Below are 24,911 nucleotides of genomic sequence, written 5' to 3' on the forward strand. Positions count from 1 at the left end.
TGGACAAGATGCCAGAAGAAGAAATTCACAAGACATCCAGGATGATTCTTGCTAAGCTATTATAGGTCTGTACTTTTATTTGACATCTAATTAATTTGCTTCCTGGGTCAGCAAATGACAAATCTATCTGCTAAAGCACATATTGTTAACTGCTGTGGCTTACTTAGAAAATTGCAACATCTAAGTTTGTCCATGTTATCCATCTAAAAACTATAGATATACAGAAAAAAGTATTGAATAAAACAGTAGGAAAATTCAGCCACAATATCAGTAAAGAAGTCTGAAAGGTTCCAGGAAAATTCAGTTCCTGGGAAGGAAAAAGAGGGGAATGTACAGCCACATAATTGTGTTAGATCACGTCCCACAATGCAGAAGCATAGGGCCATGAGAATCATAGAATCACAGAATTTTCAGAGTTGGAAGGGACCTCTAGAGATCATCTAGTCCAACTCCCCTGCTAAAGCAGGATTGCCCAGAGCACATTACTCAGGACTGCATCCAGGTGGGTCTTGAAAATCTCCAGAGAAGGGGACTCCACAACCTCCCTAGGCAGCCTGAAGCAACACTCAGGAGTGGACTAAAGCTTTCCTGAGCACTCTACTTGAGCTATCTGTGTCAGGGGAATTGTTAGCAGCAGCCTATGAGTTGTAATGTTCTCCATTCCATAGTATCATCTTTCAAAACTGAATATATCATTAGTTTCTCTGTTTTTCATTTAAACACCTTGATGTCCCTCTGTGTCAACTCAGGGCCTGAACATACTGACATTGAATGGAATTAGTTCATTATTTTACAGATGTTTAAGTTGTCTTTGCTTTAGTTTTAAAAGATGACTGAGACAGAAGCAGGTGAATTGAATTGCTCCAAACCAAGCACAAGACTGTAATACTGTCATCCTTCTCAATATTTGGTGTATTTCTTAAAGTACCAACTCCTAGACATAATGAGACTCTTCTTTCTTTATTATACTAGTTTCTATTCTCCAGGATTATAGAAAAGACCTTGAAAACACGAACCAAGTATAACCTAAACCTGAGAACGGAAAGAAAAAAAAAAAGATTACTATTTACTATATTAAAGATTTCCATTGACTCCGTAAGCATAATAGAGGCAAACTCCTCAGGGAATGCTTCTATATTTTTCAATCACAAAAGAAGTGAAATAAGTTAGTATTAGTCACACTATTCAGTTGTATCAAAATATTGCTGTAATGAAAAGTTAGCCATTTTTTGAAAAGAGACAAACTGGGTGGAATCCAATCCATCAATTTCAGGTATCTAATAATTTTTTTTTTGTCAGCCCAGTTTGGATCTAAATAGTTTAATAACAACACTCCATGTTATATCTTAATTAGGATCTGATCACACTGCCAATGAACTGAAGCATCTTATTATCTTTCAGGTGCTTCAGTTGCCCTCATTTGAGAGAGAGGGAGACAAAGTACAAAGAAGTAAGCGGAGATACTTTAATCAAGCACTGTTGCACTAAAATTTTTAGTGCCTGGTACAGAGCAAGTGAGGGAGTGCCAACCTGCTTAATCTAATCATCTAAGTTCTTTATAGCATAAATAGACAGATGTAGGCTCTACAGAGGAAGGCTCTAGGCCCCAGTAACTGAGGTATTTCCTTTTCCCCACTGGCTGTATACAGAACTACAGGGCTTTCAACTGGTGCTGATTCAGTCTAAGTCAGTTATCTGCCTGTTCCACCCAGAGTGAAGGGAACAGATAGGAAACGTGTAGCATCTGCATGGACCAAGGGGCAGGGGTGCTAATGCTTGTGTTTTGTAAAACAATCTAGGGATGAAAACATTCAGGCTGGAAATAGGAGATTTGATTCCAGTCTCAGCATGGGAAGGTCTGAATTTGCATTGCAGGGAGTTAGTGCCAGGCTTTTTAATTTAGATTTTAAACACAAATGTTTAAAATGCAATGCAGCTTAATGTAAAAATGCACATGTATATATATATACTTTCTTATCATAGAATAGAATCATAGAATCATCTAGGTTGGAAGGGACCTTTGAGATCATTGACTCCAACCATAAACTTAACGCTGCCAAGTCCACCACTCAACCACATCCCTAAGCACCATGTCTTTTAAATACCTCCAGGGATGGTCACTCAACCACTTCCCTGGGCAGCCTGTTCCAATGCTTGATAACACTTTCAATGGAGAAATTTTTCCTAATATTCATCCTAAACCTCCCCTGCTGCAACTTGAGGCTGTTTCCTCTTGTCCTATCACTTGTTACTTGGGAGAAGAAACTGACACCCACCTCACTACAACCTCTTTTCAAGTAGTTGTAGAGAGTAAGATCTCCCTTCAGCCTCCTTTTCTCCAGGCTAAACAACCCCAGCTGCTCCTCATAAGACTTGTGCTCTAGACCCTTCCCCATCTTTGTTGCCCTTCTCTGGACTCGCTCCGATACCTCAATGTACTTCTTGTAGTGAGGGGCCCAATAATGAACACAATATTTGAGGTGGGGCCCCACCAATGCCGAGTACAGGGGGACGATCTCTTCCCTAGTCCTAATCACCATGCTGTTCCTGATACAGGCCAGGATGCTGTTGACCTTCTTGGCCACCTGGGCACACTGCTGTCTCACATTCAGCCAGCTGCTGACCAATACCCCTTAGGTCCTTTTCCACCAGGCACCTTTCCAGCCACTCTTCCCCAAGCCTGTAGTGCTGCACAGGGTTGTTGTGATCCAAGTGCAGGACCCAGCACTTGGCCTTGTTGAACCTCATACCCTTGGCCTCAGCCCAGCCAGCCAGCCTGTCCAGATCTCTCTGCAGAGCCATCCTACCCTCAAGCAGATCAACACTCCTGCCCAACTTGGTGTCATCTGAAAAGTGAAGAAATTTAAGAAATGGTAGGCAGTTTTGGAAGGTATGCAGAATGTCTTGGCTTACTGGGCAGGACCTGGGCAGGACTTAGGCAGAATGGGCAGCAGTGCAGATTTTTGCAGGTTTTCTGCAGTTATGAAGAAATGGCAGCAAACATTAAGATCTAAAGTAAGGAAACACTTTTATACTGTGAGTGTGACCGAGCACTGGCACAAGTTGCCCAGAAAGGTTGTGTAGTCTCTATCTCTGAAGATATTCAAAAGCTGTCTGGACAGGGTCCTGGGCAACCAGCTCCAGATGTCCCCGCTTGAGCAGCGGGGGCTAGATCTGATGACCTCCAGAGGTCCCTTCCAATCTCAGCCATTCTGTGATTCTATAAATGTGTTTTGAGACAATACTGGAGTTCTTCTAATTTCATTGCAGTTATTCTCATCTCTGTCTATATATTGACAGAACACAAAGTCCACTCAAAATTAACCACATTTTGGATAAAGACAAATGCTTCAGAGAAACCAGAGTACTCTTGGTATATGTCAATGTGGTTGTATCAATTTTGATACTGGGTAGATCATTTAATGATGATCTTAAGACAAACTTTTAGTCACCTTTAGAAATTCAGTCTACTTATATAAATTATCTGTAAAGTATGAATGCACTGTAGCTGGTTGTTTTTCTAAAAATGCTTACCTGCTCCATAAACCACTGAGTAAACTATACGCTTCGCTTGCTCTCTGTCAGCATGCTTCACTTGTTCACTTGGAATTCCCTTCCTAAACAAACAAATAAAAGTCATACATTTTCAGTTAAAACTAATTTGTTATCCTCACAGAAAATGTATTTAAAGTCAATAATCATTTAATAACTACAGACTTTTAAGATACCAACAGAAGCACTTAAGGGCTTTTGTCTTCAGCCACGAAGGCACAACTTCTTTACAAGTTTTGGTGGTGATAGTCCATAGTAAATGAAACTTTTTTAATCTTCATCTTCTCCTTTCCCTTTCTTTTTAGTCAAATTCATGGCTAGGAAAAGTCCTACTACTATATTATTAGTTCTTGATGTTGAAGAGGATTCAATATTGACCGATAAAAAAATTTAAATCTTTCCAGCAATAGCATTTCTTCAAGACATCACATATATAGAGACTCAAAGCATAAGTCTGACCTAAAGCTTATTTAAAGGTTATATCAGGGCTTCACTAATAGGAATATCAGTCATTATTCTTGATAAAAGGTTGGATAAAAGCATGCACTGAATCTCTCCATATGTTTTACAGAACTCAACAACAGAGATGCTTCACAAAACAGCAGCACTGGCTGTTTCTTAACTAGAGAACATAGCTATTTTACTCCCAGCAAAGTATCATCCTTCCCAGTTCCCATTCACTCAACAACTGTCATGGTTTGGGCCAAATCGGCCACTGGGCGAACGACAGATGCTCTCCCCTACCTCTCTTCAGAGAGGCAGGAAAGAGAGAGAGAGAGAGAGAGTGTGAGAGAGAGAGAGACTTACAAGTTTAGAAGGAACTAAACTACTTTAATGAAATATTACTAATAAAAAGGAAAGAATGAAATACATACAAAACCAGATCAAGCTCCCAGGATGACAATCACGTCGCTGTCTGGCACTGGGGAAGTCCCAGACTGGACTCAGTGACAGATGGGAACTGGATTCCAGGTCAGGATCAAAGGCAGATAAACAGACAGAATCCTCCTCAGACACCAGCCACTTAAGAAAGAGAGCTGACCCTTTGATCCTTCAGCTTTTATACTGAGCATGAGGCAGATGGGGTGGAATACTCTATTGGTCAGTTTTGGGTCACCTGTCCTGTCCACTCCTCCCCACAGGTGGGACCCCTCTACGGTTTTCTGCTTCCGACCCCCCAACGGGGCAAATAACAAAGTTAGTTGCCTTGGGTGTTATAGAAATAAGTATAAGCAAGAGCCTCTCTGCATACCATGCCTTGGCATCAACTATAGACATAGGTCTTATGACTGAGAGCAAACAGTGTCTGCACAATATGCTGTTAATTTCAGTAGTGAGAAGAGGCCTAGCTAAAAAGTAAAGTTACTGAACAAAATCAGTCCTGTTTTACCTCAAATCAGGACACTGATTACTGATGTAAATGGTCTTACAAAAGGGCTAGTGGATTTAGCAATTTGCAAATAAAAAGCTAGGACTCTACAATCGTCAAGTACGTGCCACCTGTGCTTTTCCTTATCCAAACATAGCTTCAGAAAGAATGCTGATATTATTGACAATTGACTGCACTGAGGAATATTGATCATTAGGTTTAAATGGAAGTGCATTGGGGGAAATCTCGATCGATCATCTCCTCACACTCTGAAAACAAATAACTACACATTGTATTAGGAACATAGAGATGAATTTACTTGATGACATATGCACAATTTGTGAATGTCTCCTCATGAGTCTGTTCATGATGATTTGGTTGCATTTTTAAAAGCAGAGTTTGCTATGCTTTGTTATGAAAGTTTTTCCCACTTAAGTCAATCATTCTGTTACTTGGAGACTTTTATAATTTGCCACCTTAGTTACGCCACGTCAAAAGTTCACAGCTCTTTTGAATAAAGTAGATTGAGATTCCCAAATGTACCTAAATGAGAGGACAAAGTAGCAATTGGAGTTAATAAGTGCAGAATTAGGAAACTAGACATCATTAAGGATTTCCTGAAGCAATTTCTGGAATAAAGTCCACAGGAATTTCCTGAAGAACCTGGCAGAAAGTTACATATACACTTGAGAAAGCATCTATCCAGAATCAGGAGGGAAAATAGAATCTGATAAAGAGAGTAGATCTTACCTGAGGACCTTTCTGAGATGAACAACCAAGACTGAAGAATGCTGAAGCGAGGGAAATGATACAAAATATAATACTGCTTTCCTAATACTGCATAATTTGAACTAGAGGCCTGGAGAAGGCAAGAGACAGGAGTACAGCAATAGAGTCTACTTGCAGATTTACTCAAGTCTGAGGCTAGAGACAACTGAGAGCCAAGGGGTCATCAGGGGGAGAGTATGTTAGCTGCTCACTTCTCTGAAAAAGAAAGACTATAATAGAAAGAACACAGTGGGTAAGAAATCATGGAGATCTGTAGAGGAACATACATACTTATGAGGAAGATGGGAGATGAGAGTCTTGCTGGGAGGGACTGGTGGTTCTACAGAAGCTTTAAAAGTGAAAGAAGACACTAGAATGAAGTTGATTATGTGCACTGCTAGGATTATAAAGATGATTTTGCATTATCCAAGCCTTCAACTTGAAGAGGCTGACTGGAAAAAACAGAAATAGACTTATTGCTGTAATCATGACAGGCAGTGTCAAGAGAAGGATCCTGTGTTTCCATTGTAAGCAATCACAATAAAACCTTGCCTAACACAGTTACTAGTACAGATGTACACGCGTCATGTGATCATGGCAATTGCAACAGTCATTTAGTATTTCCTGATCTTTGGTAGTCATGAAATACATGAGAAGCAATCAAAATTTCAGAGCTTTATGTCAAATATTTCTTTTAATATAACACTAAAATAAAAAATGGTCATTCAACACCTCCTAGCGTGTCAGAGTGGAAAATGTGAGCACTTGGCAGAGAGTCATTAAATCTAGCACTCTGTATGTACCACATTTAAGAATCCAGAATGAAGTATGAAATCACCATATGAAATTACCGTATAAATCACACGTGCTTGAGCAAACAGAAGTCATTTACCAAACCTATTCCTTTTTTATTCCTAATAATGAAAATATTTTCTTTCTGTTTGTGCTGACAATGATTGGTTTCTATCTAGGATGCTTGATTCCTTCTGTAATACAGAGTGGCAATCCAGCAGTATGAGGTAAAGAATATTTATTCCTTTGAATAACAAAATGGAGGGCAGGCAATTTCTCAGAAATGCAGCAGTCGTTAGAAATCCCCAGTGGGCTTTCTTCTTCAGCCTATTTCCTCTACAAATAAATTTGTATTTGTGATAAATAATTTGTTTTAGTGGGTTTTGTTTTAGAGAACATATTTAAAGTTAAAACTTTTATTTTATCTTTGGACTCAGCATGGAATACCACGATATTGAAAAGGAGACGTTATCTTCTTGTTTGTGTAAGAAATTTTTAAGCCACAATCACTAAGCAAGCTATCTAACGCAGGAAAATACTCAGTGCTGAATTGTGGTATGATGTAAAATAGATCTATAGTGGAGATGCATTGTTTTCAAATAAACTTGAATCTGAAAAAGGAAGCTGAATGGGCATAAAAAAGCCTCAGCTGCTGGCTCCAGACAGTGACAACAAGGAGGCAGACTTCAGCTCAGCCAGTACTCTATGTACCTCTAGAGGAACAGGAGGAATGTTAATGCAATGTAATAGAGATTCTTGCAGAAAAACAAAGCTCAAGAGAAGAAAGAATTCGCTGCAGATTTTGTTGTGGGAATAGCACAATATCTGAAGTCCTACAGGAAACATATCTGCAGTTATCAGTTCTAGCATGAAACATATTTTTCCATTTTATGAAATCCTTCTCATTACTCTCTCCCTCAAATATGCTATTTGTTCAAGTTCGTAATCAATATTATCATCATCTTCAAATTCCTCCCGATTTGCCATCTCCAAATGTGCAATATTTCACCTCTTACATTTCTGTCCTTGCCTGCATACTTGTCTCAGTCTATTTCCACATCTCTGATTTGTTTGTCCTTTACCTTTCTTCATTTAGTACTGCTTTGCAAGTACTTAACATTATAGTACTTTACTTGATACACATCTATTAGGTAGAATAAAGAATGGACTTCGGTGCTGGAAGACATGTACAAGTTAACAGAACTCATTATTCTTGGAAGGAGCTAGCAGAGCTAAACAATCTGTAAAGGTCTGCGAGGACAGCAAAACAACCTACAGCCAAAAATTGTAGAAATTCTGACAAACGTAATGAGAGCAGAGATATAAAAACTCTTTAAAAAGGTGGTTCTACTAAGAACTGGGCTGTATGTTCTAAAGAGAATAGCTACCTAAAAGAGAATAGCTACCTAATTCTTAGACGGAAAAAAAAAATAGAAAAAAATTTTCTAGTGCAAGAGTGAAGAAGGATAACATCAAATTATTAGTAAGAAACATACAGCGCAGATATGAAACTTAAAAACTGGCACATGTCATTTACTATTTTTTCAGAGGTAATATCTTGAATATTTTCTATAATTTCTCCAAAATTCCCTATATGGTCACATATATTAATGGGGTCCAATGGACATCTCAAGGAGTTTCTGCTGAATTAAGTCTTTAGTCTTTAAATTGTATGAATACCGATTTTCTTTAACCCAAGAAAAATATGGCAATCATATCTATAATTCAAAAAAATATTAACTGTAAACTAGAATAACACATTTAATACATTAATTTCAGTATGCAGAAATGAGCACACAGCATAAAGTATATGAACACAAAAAAAATCAAAGAGGCCACAGGGCATAAAGTTTGAGCAATGCCAAAATAAAACTTTGAGAACAGGTAGAAATGGAAGGAAATTAGTCTTAAAAGAATGCGATAAGACATTTCAGCATTTCTGGGAAATGTTGTATGGTGACGGAAGTCGTCTGTTTATGTACAGGAAAAGGCAGAACAAACTTCTCAAACACAATATCTGGCAGACATGCATTGCCTTGATCTGCATTAAATTCCAGCCAAGCTAAGTTCAGTCATAATAGCCACAAAGCTCTTGGCCGCCCTCCTGCATCTGCCAATTAATCCAAGTCCTAGCTGTGAGTTGTTGATGTGGGAAACAAGATGGAGTGCTATTAAATTCATTTTATACATGGTCATTAATGTCCAATAAATGAGTGAATATACGAGTGAATACACATTTGTACATCTGACTGCTCTTACAGCTTTTTAAAAGTTTCGTCAGTGATATAAATCTCTCACTTTTAATCACCTGTTGCTATTTAATAGCAGATGAGGGTTGTACGTGTTCTAAGTTTGTGCCTGGAACTTTGTGTTGGCATATGAAACTGGTACAGACAGTTTAGCCAATTAGTGACAACTGCAAATTTTAGAAAAGCTCAGTTTTACAGTGGTATCGCCACTGGATATATTATGTAGGAGGTAAACTCTGAAAGCTTACTTTTTCAATTACATTTGCCGCCTTATGCCTAAGGGAAGCAGAATATATACCAGAATGTATGTGAGCATCCTAAACATACGGAAAAGATTGGCTACACATAACCTAGTCTAATAGCTGCTAATGCAATGCGCAAGAATAAGCAATTTTTTGAAAGCTGCTATTCCATGACTAATGGAAAAATGCTGACAAGGCTGAGGTATAAGTTGTCTCAGACATTTTTAAGGTAACATGTGGAAGCGATCTTGGAACAACTTTTGCCTGGCTAATCTCTGTTACAAAATAAAGAAAAGGAAGAAGTTGGGAAACAGTTTCCCTGAAGCCACTGTCATATCAAAATACATCACTGCTTTTGCCTCACAAGTCAATCAAGAGACAGGCATACGGTACATGCAATTAGCCCATCTGGATATATTTATCATACACAATTTTAATGTATGGTTTGATACAGAATGTCCAGTGAAAACCACTTATATGACCATATATGTATGCCTTCTATAACTATGAGTCATTTACACAACTAAACAAAAAGTAGCTAAATTGTCTGCCTCATAAAAAGAGCATAGACACATCAGAAGAATGAAATTTGTCTAGAGTGCACAGAAGAGTGGAAATAAAGTTAAGACACTTCTCTAAAAAAGGAAAGCATCATCTACAAAGATTGAAATGCAGACTAACATCTTGTCAGAAGGGAAACAGCAGGGAAATAACTAACAGAAAGACAGACCTTTCTGATGTAACCTAAGTATATATTAAGTTATTTTTTATTTTCTTTCTTTATCTATGTCACTTCTAAACATTTCTCATGTCTGATTCAGATGTTATGTCAAATGCTTGTATTCACATCTTTATTGTAACCTGGTTTGCATAAGTGAGATATAAGGTTACAAAATAACACAAAGAAACTCAAGAAACCCAAGAATATGCACCAATAAATGAATCAACAAACTAGGGCATTGGGATATCTCAAGTAGTACACTATATTCCTCATGTCTCCTCCTTCTTATCTAAAAGGGTAACACACAGGGTCCCCGTTTCAGGTATTTTTATTTCCACCCTGGCATCAGGAGAGGCAGAGCTGTCTGCCAGTGGCCACCACACATGCTGGAGAATCTCTGGCATAGATCTCCCACGTAAATACAGGGCTCATGTACTTAAGCATAGAGGGGAGAGGGTCACAAGCTCCCACTGAGGGAGTTAAAATTTGTGGTTTATTTAGTTTAGAGGGTTTTATAAAAGCTTTAGTTGTGCTCAACTTCTTTAAACAAAAGAGTACAGCACTGTTAGCTTGATGTCATCCTTCCTACACTACAGCCAGCTTGGCAACATATTCATCATTGTGCCTCATTTCCCTCTTTGTATACCACCCTACCAAGCTGCATTTTAATTTTTTTAATATCTATTTAGCACCAGGAAATGCTTTATAACCTCTATAAAACTCTTTTGCAAGACTATAGAAGCACTTTAGGATTTTAAGAGTTCTTCCAGTGGTTAATCATAAAATAATGTATCTTGTCTGAGTAACCTCCATAGTGTCTTGCATGAATATATATTTCATTAGTCCTCAACCCTCTTTTAAAGAGCATGATACCTAGCTTTCATGTATTCTACAGAAGATAAAGACATGTCTTTGCAGTTTGCTCTGCTGGCCAGAAGTCTTATGTTGCTACATTTTAAAGCAGCAGAGAACCAGATAAAGAAATTGCAACAAGGTCATGTCATAAATTATAGCTATCATCAGTAACAATTTGTTGAAAGATTCATTTGGGAGTAAAGTGATCCATTATCTTTAGTAAGATATTTACCTGCATGTTGATGTCCCAGGTATTGGATATTGAAGAGATAAATTAGATAGCACTTATTTTCAGTGCTCTTGACAAAAAAAGGTCACTTCAAGATTTTTCTTTAAAAATGCACAATTCTGGACATCTGTCAGTTAGAATAGAAAGTCCCTGACATCGATGAAGGTGCTTGAAAGAGCACACCCTACCCTGAAGTCTTCACCTTTTCTCTCCTTCACTCCTGCAACAACACAGAAAAAAGGCTTTCTTCTCACTTCCGCAGTCTCTCTTACATAGTGAATTACACAGGTGGGTGATATTTATTTCTGAGCCATTTGATTGCTGAAGGAATTAACTAACTAGAGGGCATTCTTATTTTAGGGTCTTCAAGTCTATGAGCACAGAACAAAATGGAGTCAGGGTAACTAACTCCCAGCTTCAGGTGTCAGTGTGAACAGCAACAGTGTGAACATCACTGATAGAACAAATAAAGGTAAACAGATTGAGGGGTCTATACAAAATGGGATGACAAAATTTGTCAGAGGCCATTTGTATAAAAAAATAATGCCAGGGATCAAATGCAAATGAATGCTCTTAGAGGTGTTTCTTCACTTATCACATTACTTCTCAAGCTTTTCTGTAAGAGGTTTCAAATAGTTAACAAGGAACAGAATCCATTTTGGGAGGTGATACAGGTAGCTGTAGCAGAGTATCAAATGATTACCCATCTTGGACCTGTTAGAAGTCTCATAACTTTATAAAGAAATAGATGGACCTTCAGAGCAGGCTTTAGACAAATACCAGAAAAGTGAAAGAGAAGGAAACAGAGTTCTTAATATATAATCAAAAGAAAATGTAGCTGCCATCTCAGATATTACACGGAACAAAAACATGGAGCTATAATATTTTTACAACAATGTACAGTTTGCTCAGGAAAAACAAGCAGGAGAGGAAGGGAGGAGATGTGACACTACAAACAACTGCAACCACATAGTTCAGAAAAAAATAAGAAGCAGACTTTTAAATAGCTTGGTAGGGCAACCAAAAGAGGAATATATCAGTCATGGTATATATGAGGGTCTTGAAGGGTTCTGCAGAGAGGGATGAGATACTTCATATCCCATCTCATTTAATCTTCACTAAAAACACCACTTGCAGCTTAAATTTCTATTATGCCTATGATCACGGTGAATTAAAGGCAAAAGTACAAGTGAAGAATGAATTGCCTTTGCATTCTTGATTTCATCAAGATTTAGCTTGACACAAAAGTTATAGTTAATTGAGTTAAACGAAATAAACATCTTATTAAGCTCTGGAGTGTGCTCATAAAACGTAGCATTTTATCAAAAGTCACTCTAGAAGGAGATAACATTTGGCATGGCTAACTTCATGGAGAGCTATCTCCAAATAGTCATCAGACACCACAAAACAACTGAGGACTTTCCAGCCTCCTCAGGGCTTGATTTTTCACTAGTTTGTGTGTTAGTTGTGGTGGTGACAATTCTAAAACTGTATTTTTCATTTATTCTAGAATGCTAAGACAACATTTAATGTGCAATAATAATAAGCTTCCAATGTGACATAAAATTAAGTTATCTGGCTAAACTTGTAGCTAACAACCTGGTTTATTTAAAGCTATTGTTTAGCTCTTCTAAAAACAAAAGCCATTATGCTTCCTGAAGACTCTATTCCATCTAGCCTTATCTGCTAGTCTAAACAAATGACACAGCTGCACTTCTCCAAGGAACTGTAAACTACAAGGTGAAATTTCCATAAGATGCCATACAGACAGTCTGTCAGAGTACAAAGCAAGACAAGTGTTAAATTTCATTAATATCAACTATTGCAAGTGAGCTTTCAGATAGAAATAGCTTTGCTACAAAAGTAAAACTGTAAAAATATTCCACACCAATACCCACAAGGTGTTGAACTCAGAGCTTAGAATGTTTTAAAACTCTGATTCTGAGAAGGAAAACAGAACATCCTCCCTTTACTAAATTTCAGCATTTACTGTAGTTATTTTATGGGGGGAGGGATGGGACAAGGGAGTAGAAGGGAGTAGGTGGAGAAAGCAAGAGCTAATTAAACCACTACATGAATGCTCTTTGAAAAAACATACTGCAAAAATTACACATCACAAGCCAAAATCTAGATCTGTCTCCTATATCTCAACAGAAAACTTCAAATATATACATATATATATTTAAACCCTTATTTGGGGAGGCAGAGCTACCTAACAAAGGTATTCTAAAGGCAAACCAAAAATTATTGCACCTATCATGTACATTATATTTCCAAATATCACAATTTTTAAGTGTTTCCTGTCAGAATCTTTTGAGGAGTACCCTTTCATACAACTCTTTTGTTTTGTAAAAATGTAATAGTTACTACCATCATTCATTAATAAACAGACATTTCACAAGTGATTTTTATTGAGGGGGATGAAAATCTCAATGTAGAATTAGTGCTTTTTGCCTAAAACAAACAAGCCTGATTTAAACAATGATGTTTCTTCAGAACAATGATTTAATCTTTTAGCCTTACAGAAATTTAAATAAAAGTAATGAACTTTACCATTAATGACATACCAGGCTAAATACTCCTAGGCCAAAACTGGAGACATAACCTGAGGATACAATTATAGCTGATTTCACAATGTTTTCAAGCAGATACAAAACACTGCATAATTCCAAAGTAAGTATAATAATAAGACAAAAAAGAGGACCAGAAATGCAATATACAGAGATCTTGGAGCTTGTTTCCAAGCTATTTCACAACAAACTCTTCTCCAACACAGCAGAGGAACAAAATTAGATAGCACCCTGACACCATTTCCCCCCTCCAGACTGTTGTAACTGTGAACCTATCCCTACACACTGCACAGCTTGAGGAATAAACACTTCCACAGAGTCTAAAGAATAATAGAGACTATTGCTTTTCTGCAAACTATTTTATTTGCAAATAATTATTGAAGTATAGGGTTGGGTTTTTTTTAAGTAGGGGATGAAGAATTAGAAACAGAGAAAAGATACAATAATTGATCATGGAATAACTAAGAAACAGTGTGGTTTGGCTGTGGAAAAACAAATGCAATTTCAGGACGTGTCAAGTGAGCTACTTCCAATGACAGGATGATATTAGTACTGCTGTACAATATACTGGTGAGATTTTTATCTGAGGTAGTTAACATCATTTGGTTACCATGTTTAAGAAACATGAATTTGGTGGTGGTAGGCTACCAGAATATTGAATAAAGGGGGAAAAAAAAAAAAAAAAAAAAAAAAATCAACCCCATGAAAGAAGACACTGACTATGTCAATATTAAGAAATTAAACTTGCCCATAAATACTCTGCAGCACTGGGGCTAACTGGAAAGCAACACCACATATCCATACTTTAAAACTCTCTTACCATCCAAATATGGTGCTGCATCCAGCAGCCTGGTTAAAATAACCCCTGGCCCATGCTAATTCAGGAACTGTACCCAGGAACTGTTTGGTCCAGAGTCATGACCACTATAGGGACCAATTTACCAACTCAAATTTTGAGTGCCAGCAACATCCCTGGCACTACATTTATTAGAATAAAGGTAGCCTCGCAAGTCATTGTTTCTTTGTTTCATTCATCACTCTGCTAGCCCAGTTTCATGGCTGTTCCAAAATTAAGTTTTGTTTCTGGACCGTGATACAAGTATTCCTGAAACTGTGCTCCAGTGCAAAGATTTCAGAGCTAGCTAAAAAAGCTGCCTTTGGTAACTAAAGCAGTTTAGTGAAACAATCAGTCAGTGCCAGAGGTTAAAATTCCTTGCCAAGAAGAAATACAAATTAACGTACATGGAATTCCATGTAGTCATGAATAGCTGCTCCTAATGCTAGTTCATTAAGGTATTTCGAGGACGCATACCCTAAGAAAGCTTGTTTTGTTTCCTTAAAGAATGAGGGTTGAGAACACAGTTGCTCACCCTCCTGAAGTATTTATACAAAGCAAACACTGGGGGGCGAGGAGAGCTAATAAAGCTAATGGGCAACATTGGCAAGAATAATTTGGGCATGTAAATTGTAGGAATAATTATAAGGTACAAAGTAAAAGGACTTTTCTAGCCAGAAGAGGAATGGGGAATTCAACAGCTCTTTAATAGCATTATGTGGGTTAAAATTAGTTCTAAGCCGAGACCCTACCAATCTATGAAAGGGAGTTCATGACATTATCACCTGAAACAATTTTATGACCAAAAAGGTCCTTCTAGTCTTATACTCCTGTCTAAGACCAGGCATACTCTTAGCAAGCATAAAGCATTAAGCAGCAGTGTGAGAGATTCTGCCTTACTTTTTCTTAGAGCTTCTCTTCTGAATGCTTCTCTGTTTCTTAATAACTGCTGTCACCTTGTCAGCACCTTTTCCTACCACAAGAGACCACATTTATTCTCACAGGAATTCAAGCTTATACTATAGTACCTCATAGGTTTAAAAAAGTTCTCAAGAACAATCCTAAGAAATACACAAACAATGAGACAATGGATAAGTACTAGTAATTATTCAGTTAAAAACAGAGCAAAAATTGTTTCTTCAGAATCTATTTCACAAAAGAAAAATAAGCAGAAGCCTTGAAACTAATTAAAAATGATAACAGTATTACAAAACCAGGCAATCTAATAATGAAAGAAATGTTACATTGACCCTTAGTGAGAATCCTAGCAGGTAGCACTGAGTTTAGGACCTCTGGATTTACAGTGAATCAATACTGGCTGAGTTACATAGCCAAACTTCAGAGCTGAAAGATCACAACACAGTCATATATTTCTAAATAGAGATTCCAGCAGGGATATTCAGTTACATTTAATGGGACTGCCACATAACACAAATGAAAACTTTTCTCCACTTTCTTCAAAGCCAGGATTCTAGAACTAACCCTAAGTACTCCATGGTGAAGAGCAGGTATGCTTGTATTATGTCTTAATTCTGCAAAACATAGATTCAGGATCTTATATGTGCTCAATGGCATGGAATGTCTCTTCTTCATTGGAACTCCAAAAATCAAAGATTTCATTATGTTGCAATTTTTGAAGTGAAATAGAGTCATAGAATCATTGAGGTTGGAAAAGACCTTTAAAGATCATCAAGTGCAATCGTGCAACCGTTAACCTAGCACTGCCAAGTCCACCACTAAACCATGTCCCTAAGTGCCACATTTACATGTCTTTTAAATACCTCCAGGGATGGTGACTCAACCACTTCCCTGGGTAGCCTGTTCCAATGCTTGACAACCCTTTTGGTGAAGAAATTTTTCCTAATATCCAATCTAAACCTCCCCTGGTGCAACTTGAGGTCGTTTCCTCTTGTCCTATCATTTGTTACTTGTGAAAAGAGACTGATTTCCACCTTGCTACAACCTCCTTTCAGGTAGTTCTAGAGAGTGATAAGGTCTCCCCTCAGCCTCCTTTTCTCAAGGCTATACAATCCCAGTTCCCTCAGCCACTCTTCATTCAACCCAAATTTATTTCAGACTTTACATTAAGCTCATACAAAGAGGAGAAATGAATCCAAGAGACTACATGTTCTAATATCTGATCAGGAATGTGTGAAAAATCCTGCCTGGCTTACCTAAAAAAAATCTTTAGACAAAGATGGAGTTCTAAGAGTCCTAAGCTGGTATATCTCATTATTTAGACAATGAACAAAGCTGAGAGATCTCTAACTGGGGGAAAGGGAGCTGTGTAACCCTGTGGCTGCATATTGTAACCACACATCTGCTAATGGGGACAGGAGGTGGCCTAAAGCTCTTCCTGTCTCCTTGTTAGAAGTCCACCTGGGTAAGTATGATTATGTAATTATTCCTTAATCACCTAACAAACACCCAGGCAACATATCTTGATTAATAATGACTCTTTCAAGAGCTCGTTGATAATAATTTCATAAAATTAATATAGAAGGACAAATATTCATATCTGTTTAAAAACCATTTAACTACAGATGTGTTTTTCACTTCTAAAAAATATATTTATCTCATTCCTGATTTACTGGCCTTTGTTCTTGCTATTTAAGGGAGAAGGCAGCTTAACTAAACTCAATGTTTGCTGTACTATATATTTATATGAAGTAACCTAAAAAAAAAAGTGTTCTGCTGAGGATGAATCTTTAATCTATTCGATACAACAAATGTATTTTAAACAAGATGATTTAATGATTCTATAAGATTGTATAAAACGGGTATGGGCAAGTGTATATATATTTAGTCAGCCTACCACCAAGCATTTGTACATATTTGACCTTATCTTTTTCAAACAGACCCAGTACATGATCTTTTTGTATAATTCAGCCCATGAGGACTTATTTTCATTTATTTCAGGAATATCCAAAATACCGCTCTGCTTACTTCTGGTGTTCTTCAGAACTCAGCAGGATATCAACAGATAGAGCTATTGTTAGGAAGTATCTTGAATTGCCAAGTGGCTGGAAAAACAAGAGTCCCTATCTTGCCATAGTTCCCGCTGGATGAACTGCCAGTGTGCAACAGTTTGGCTCACCTTGCCATTATTAGATATAATCAGTTCCTTGAGTCCCCTGCTTGGCAGGTGCTAAAGAAATAAAATTTCCCCACTTCCTGGAGGAAGACAGTCTGCAAAGAACAAAACAAACTGTTCTGCACTGTGGTCTTTTTATTCAAATCTGGTTAAGCTTTTTTTTTTTTCTTTTTTTTTTAAAAAAAAAAAAAAAAAAAAAAAAGATGCAACACTTGCCCTTCCGATATGGTAATCCCAAGTAGTTTTTCTCTCATGGCTTTTTCTTGAGCTATTTCAAAAATTAGCATGTCTGCCTCTGACCAAAACAGCTCAGAACAGATATTACCATGATCCCACATACACATCAGCTGAGGAAAGATGGACTTTTATGTTCAGTACATTTTATAAACAGCCTGAAGTTCCCAAGATTATTGGAAATCAAGTGTTCAAGTTCCTCTGATTCTGGCAAGGATAGTATAAGCTAAAGACTCTTCCATGCCTCAAAGTGTCAGCCAACCAAGCCCACACTATAAAAATGGAAAAGGATGTTTTTCAAAGTGATTAGTGGTAAAGATATTTATAAATCCCTTGGAATTCCATGATAGCTACACACTTCCTTATTTTAGATATTGACTGCCATTTCTACAAAGAAATAGTGAGATATGTCCTCTTATTCTGCAGCCATTTTTTTAACTCTCTGAAAGCCACATAAATTCAGGTGAACAATTATTACGTCCAGTACTTACTAGAAGGTAAATTCAATACTTGGAAGAAGGACATGTATTCATGCTGTTCTCCATCATCACACAAAAGAACACTAATAGCATGAACATGAGGAAGTAGATGACAGATGAGAGAGAAGGGAATATTTTGTGGTTTGGATTTTATGAAAGTCAGATCTCAAAGTGAAACAGGAGCAACTAGGCCACTATCAAATTCTCCAGCCTTCTTTCAAGCGTAGTCTTGAGTGTAAGCATTGTACACAACTGTCAAAAATCATCCTTGCATTGGTATAATCAAAGTAAATATCACCCTTACAGGGTATCCACTAATTACCTTGTTACTTTAATTCACCATCAGCAGTTAATGTATACAGGTTAAATTATAGTTTAGAGGTAGGAATTAATAGTTTAAAGAGACTGCATGTTTTCATACCGGAAAGTTATCAGATTATTCACATAATTATCTTTTAATACTCAATACATCTGCATATTCAACAGTATTAGAAATATTCCTCTACTACATAGTGCTACATAAGTATTTTTAATAGATGTTATTAAAATTACTCTTTTTCTTTAGCTGCAGAATATAAGGAAAACTGATTGCATATGGGCAAACTTTCTGTGCCTTCTCTGATTCATATACTATGATTTCCAAACTGAAAAGAGTTACAGAGTACAAAAGCTAAAATACTAAGTCACAACTGTCCAACAGTCTTATCTATAAAGGAATTTTTCTGAGGCACAAACCAACACGGATTTCATTACACTGGATCTACATTGGCTCAACAGACAACCTATGACACAGGATATACGACAGGAAATGCCTAGATAATTTACCTCTGCATGGAAAAGGTTATCTGCTCTCACAGAAATGAAAATACACAGTTTATAGTAGTAATAGATTTATGCTTGCAATTAGATCATACTGTAAACAATTTACTAAAGACCCTTCTGAATTTCTCGCCTTCTCAAATAATAAATATCATCTACAGGAAAGGTATATTTACCTTGAAAAGACAATATTTAATAATGTTTCCAGATTAAGTTTGCACTGATTTAATCTCGGAGAGATAATGTGGTCAAGAGAATGTACTTTGTTTCATATGCTAATATTGTTCCTAGGGACTATAAATCACCTGGATATTCCCATACCTAAATTTCTGGATACAGAAGTACTGGAACTTTCACTTCAATCCATTTGTAACTAACATACTTATAGGGTCTTTTCCTCCGAACCCCTTGGTTTATGATGATATGTGTTTTAAAATCTTAGTTTACAGTTACAATTTAGAAAGGACAAAATATTTTCATAGATCTGTAAGGACATTTATGACACAAACATACCTCAACAGAAACTAAGATGACTAGAGGCTGCAAACATATCTGTAATACCTTGTTGGTGCTTGCCAATGTGTGCCTTAGGAATCCCTCACTAGGTAAAAGCATAACCCAGTAATAATCTTCTACAGACTAAAACATAAAGCAGACACCTGAAGCTCAATCTACCCACTTAGTTCAAGTGACTTGGCCACTGGGATGATGCTCACCTCAAAGCAGTAACCCCACATTTATTTTTTGGCCAGTTCTCTATTGCAGTCTCAGTGGAAGTCCATCTCTCACAAATCTATACTGGCAATTCCATAAAGGACTGTGAGACCTAGACAAAATTGAAGAAATGGATGTGGATGCCTATATCCAAAACTGTAAACCAACCCCTTTCACTCCATTAGGTGGCCCCTTAATCCTGGGTGTCCTTGAATTCTCTGGATACTTCAGGGAACAATTCCCTCCTGACAGTTCAATAGGCTCCCAAAATTCTACATTGTGCACATGCCCACCTGACCTCCTCTGTGATTCCTGTAGGACCCAATCTAGGAAATGTAATCTGATTATGTCATTATTCACACTCGATAGCTTCTGGCTATCAGGTTTGGATTTGTTGGCTTTTCCTTTCTATAAGGTGAAGGACATACCACACCGGAACAGTTGCCTGGCTGCTGAGGGACAGCAACTCAGTTGTCTCTTCAGCTGATGGGATTCACATCCCTGACTTTGTCTTCCGGTGACATGCAATTAAAGCATGCTCTAATTGCAAGGCCACAAGCTAGGTTTGGCATTCTTCAAGATCACACGAAAAAGGGACTACCGCGTGAAAAAAAAACACCCAAGCCCCCGCAAAACAAAAAAAGCATAATTCATGAGTTCAGAAGGAAAGTAAACATGAAAGTACTCACTATTCTATTTAGAGCACTCAGGTGAGAGTAAAATTTTCTACTTTTGTCCCTGTAGCTACTACTAACAAACAGATTTAAACAATCACTAAGTAAAAACCAAATAATCAACCAAATCAGACAGAAAGAAAGCCCCTTTCCAACTCTATGTAATCTGCAATAAAATCATAGTGTCCTAAAAAAATGGTTGTAAGAGACTGAGAAGTCACATCAGCTACCCTTGGAAATATTTGTCTAATTGTCTCATTCCTTCCAATGACGGAAATTCCACAGCCTTCATAGGTAACCAGTCTCCATACTTATCTTCCTTTAGTAAGTTAAAGATTTCTTTAACTGAAACATCTCTTACAACAGTGTAAGCCCATTCATTATGCTTAGCTCCCTCTCTACCCAACTCTCTGCAATAACCTTTTATATATTTAGACTTTTATCGTGTTTTTCCTAAATCATCTCTTCTCTCTGCTACACAAATCCAATTATTTCAACTTTATAATATTTGCTGAACAGAATCTCAGCTGCAACATACAAAGTCTAATCTTGCTTTGTATTTTCCTGGATGTAGAGTTGAATAAGATTTAAAACATTGAACTGAGGTTTCCAAGCATCTAAGGTCTTATGTAACAGCTGTGCACCACAGCCACTTGAAGAGTGAATGCTGCTCACTTTTTTCAAAGAACACTACCTATCTAGCAGGTATCTTCAGGTATGGACTTTGGACCACTGGCTGTCCTTGTCATTGTGTTCCAGCTTTCTAAGAGGAGTTCAAATGCAAACTGTGATTAGATTTCTTCATTAACTTCTCTTAGATGACTCTGCAGTCAGCATATAGCCTTTTGCACCCTTTGAGATGCATACGTTGGCACTGTACAGAGCTTGGCAACCCAATGTTGGGGTTTTTCTATTTCAGGTTCAGGAACCTAAAATATAGGAAGTAAATATAATTTGCAGGTATCAGAGATGTCTGTATTAAACATTGGAACACAGTGACAACATCTTCAAGATTAAAATGACTAAGCTAGTTCCAGGGCTATAAATAATATAGCTGCATTTGTATGGCTAGGCTGACCTCAGGACCCTTGACAGCAGGTAGTACTATGCTCTGCTGGAGGCAGCTGAACTCTTCACTACCAGGGATCTCCAGTTCTCTAAGGCAGATTCTAAAAAAGCAGGGAAAAGGACTTATCCAAATATTTTAAGTATACCTTAAAGCTTGAGTCATAGGAACTCTGAAGAAGTACTACCAAAATTCAAAAAAGTACTCAGGCAGGAAAGTGGGCATCAGGCAGGTAGGATGAAATCACATATTTATGGTGTGCTTAAGTGCTTAGCTAAATCAAGACACTTTTCCTGGATTTTGACCCAGTATGGTCAATACGAGTATATACTGTGACAGAGGAACAACAGCCCACTGAGAAGGGTAAAAAATGAACAGTTTGAAAGAGAAAGTCACTGCACCTCTAATTAAGAAATTGCAGACTACCCAAAAGACTGTAAACTTATTTTTCAGCCTCTGTCTTTGAAACAGATTCTAAGATATGCCCATCAATGTCACTTTAAATACAATTATTTATTTTTCATTTATTGTGTAAAACCTAGATTAAAGGAGAACAATGTCATTTTGAGATATGTTGTCATTTGGATGTCTTCCAGCAGTTAGGTCTCTTGGCTGGTCAGACAGCTGCCAAGACAGCTCTCATCATCTTCAGCACAGGGATGATGATTTGGCTTTCAAAGGACTATAACTGTCATAGGACGTCAAGACAATATAGCACTAGATGATCTTGTGGATCATCCAGGTAGGTGGAATCTGTTATATCATTAATTTTCAAAAGTTCAGGCAACCCTTGAAACTTTACTACATGTTCAGGAGCAAGTAGGTCATTAATGTAACGCACTCTCCATGTTCTCATAATAGCAGGTGTTGACCTGTCATTTAAGGCTTAGCCTTCGTAGACCGTAATATAGTACTCACTGTAAGATAATGTTGGTAATAGCATATGATCATTATTACAGACAGTATGAGAGTAGGAATTGTACTAAGCATACACAAGTGAACACTAAAATTTATTTATATCATCTTAGTTTTAGCTAGCATAACTATGTTAGATGACCAGAAAATATATTGGATGTAAAAGGCAGAGATGAGTTTGGACTTTTCACTGACAGAAACAGCACATAGTAGCAAATGTAATTCAAAGCAGCTAACAGACACCATTTTTATTTTATTCCATGAAGTTCATGTAGTAAAATTCCATAAACTTTAGTCCCATGTGAAAAAAAGCACTTTCAAGATAAAACACACGAGACCAAGCATGACATTACCTAGAAACTCACACTAATTGACTAGTTAACACCAGCTTCTGAGAGTTTTATCTGAACAGCAATTTCAAGACAGTTCTGTCAAACAGAACACACAATACTTATAAAAAACTATATCTAGAGCAAGCAGTATCTGCAGAATCTACAGCAACCAGTTGAGCATAGTGGAGTGAAGCCCAGACTGATGGAGGCCACGTTACTTCTGAGATGTGCTATCTCTGTAAGCTAGCCATAGGAGTACGAGATTGCAGCCTCGTCTTGCAGAGAGGATTGCCTCTCAGCTAGGTTTATTGGGTTGGGTATAGTGTTGCACATGACTCTGAATTTTAGCATGAAAGTTAGTACCTCCATTCAGCCTTTTGCTGTAATGCATAGACATAGTTTGGGTTGACATATTCTTATGCATCTCTACACTGCACTGTTGACCAGTGTAGAGATTCCATACAAATGATGTTTAATAGAAACATGAATCCAACAGGTTTCCAGGAGAGATGCATCTCTAAGGTCCCAGAAATAGAATGAGTCACGGTACAGCATGCCTAACCAAATTATGAAAGGAAAGCTTTTATACATAAGAGATCTTAATTCGATCAGAAACTCATACAGCTAACCTCTTTGCAGAAACTGCCCACCATGTGTATTCGTTGCCAAATGCTATAAAAAGCCTGTAAAGGTTTTTCAAAAGGTTGAATTTCAGATAGAAGGCTTTAACAAACATCAACTAAACTAACATTAACTTCTTTTTTTTTTTTCTTCTGAGAGGGAGCTTCAGAAACTAATTCATTCTTTATAGAGCTCTTAGAGAAAAAACTTTTTTGTCAAGGTTTTCCAATTGTCCAAAATGCATTAGACAAGATTTACAACAATGTGCAATTCTTTCAAACAGAGTAAAACATTTGGTATGCCACTTGATATATCACTTGCACAGATTTTAAAGGATTAAGGGCCAGAGAAAATCAGGAGACCAATAGGAGATAAAAGGTGTTGGTTTTACTTTGGTCTTCTCATAATTCGTTTTAATACCAAGTTTAATAACTACAACACAGTCAATGAACTAACTGCTTGCCCTAGAGATTTTATTTATGAATAGTGGACTATGAGAGATGAATAAGTACTTGGAATGTGAAAGTATCTGTGAAGCTTGTGAGTTTGTCTTCTCTTTGGCACTAAATAAATAAAGGACAAAATTCCAAACCCCAAGGTGAGTTCATTAAGAACTAATCCAGTAGGAGGAACTAAATTTGCCAGAACAAATACAGATGTCTTCATGTAAGCTGGCCACCCCAGACTCACTTTGTTCTCAACAGTGAGAAGTCAATGCTTTTGATATGTTATTGATCTTATTACACAGGGGACATCAACAATAGGTCAAATGAATCTAAGTATATAACAGATAACCAAGGTTAGATGAGATTAAATGCACCTTTTGTGTTTCTGTAGTTACTAAGTCATATAACAGATTCAACAGAAAGTTACTTCCAAGCATTAGCTTTCCTGAAGCTTAAAACAAGAGTCAGCAGAATCATTATGTAATGATTTTGTAGACACACCATAACACTTCTGTCTGATAAAAATATTGCCTGTAATATTTCATTAAATTTAAAGTTACTGTGTAGCAACTATAAGAGGTTGATGGCTGCCAAGAGCTGTGAGGTTGCAGAATAGAATAGTATTTCTGGAGCCTTGCCCAGAGTTGAGACAAAATTTGACTCATCTTCATGCATACATTTGCAATATACCTCCAAACTAAAATAAGGGTTTAACTCCATCACGAGATTCTAGTGATATCATGTTAAAGCTAAGAATTGATTATAATATCAATAGAAGCTTCTAAGTGACTCTAAAGAGAAAGGTGATCTTTTCATAGCTAGATTAGTTGAGATGTTTGTGACCTTGTGTCATTGCATTCTCCCAGAATACACATGCCTCAAGCACCAATTCAGTTGTTGGTAGCAGGATAATTATAATTTGAGCTCCATTTTGTTTCATTGTACTACTTCAGAGTATATTAGCAAATATTGCAGCAGGTAAGAAATACCATGGTAGGGAAGGCTATGCCTGCAAAAATTTAGAAACTCTAAGATAGGAACTGAGCTAGATCAGGACTGATGAATTCATCATATCTATTTTTGCTTTCAATCTATTTTTGCTAAGAATCTTCAAAAAAATACATATAAAAGATTAAAAGAGAGATTGTGGAACAAAGAAAATATAAAAATTGCATTAAATTTACATGACATCATTTTGTTCAATCTGCTTATGTTACAGCATTTTATTCAATCTTTTTCTGACCTATCCGTTCAAACTGTAAGCTTCTTGACAATTATACTGTCACTTATTGAATGCTTGTGCACTTTTGAGTACAAGGGGAGTCCTAGTCTCAA

General features: G+C 37.2%; 1 protein-coding gene across 1 annotated transcript in view; it reads right to left on the reverse strand.

The window, feature by feature from the left end:
- Positions 1-24,911, reverse strand: part of POLN (DNA polymerase nu) — a gene marked incomplete at both ends in the record, with an annotated part of 105,722 nt that overhangs the window by 31,263 nt on the left and 49,548 nt on the right. The window contains one exon of the mRNA XM_082482556.1: positions 3,535-3,617. Coding sequence (XP_082338682.1) covers positions 3,535-3,617 — 83 coding nt within the window. The remainder of the gene's footprint in view (positions 1-3,534; positions 3,618-24,911) is intronic.

This window comes from Vanellus vanellus, assembly GCF_965231255.1.
Source record: "Vanellus vanellus genome assembly, chromosome: 4".
NCBI classification, from domain to species: Eukaryota; Metazoa; Chordata; class Aves; order Charadriiformes; family Charadriidae; genus Vanellus; species Vanellus vanellus.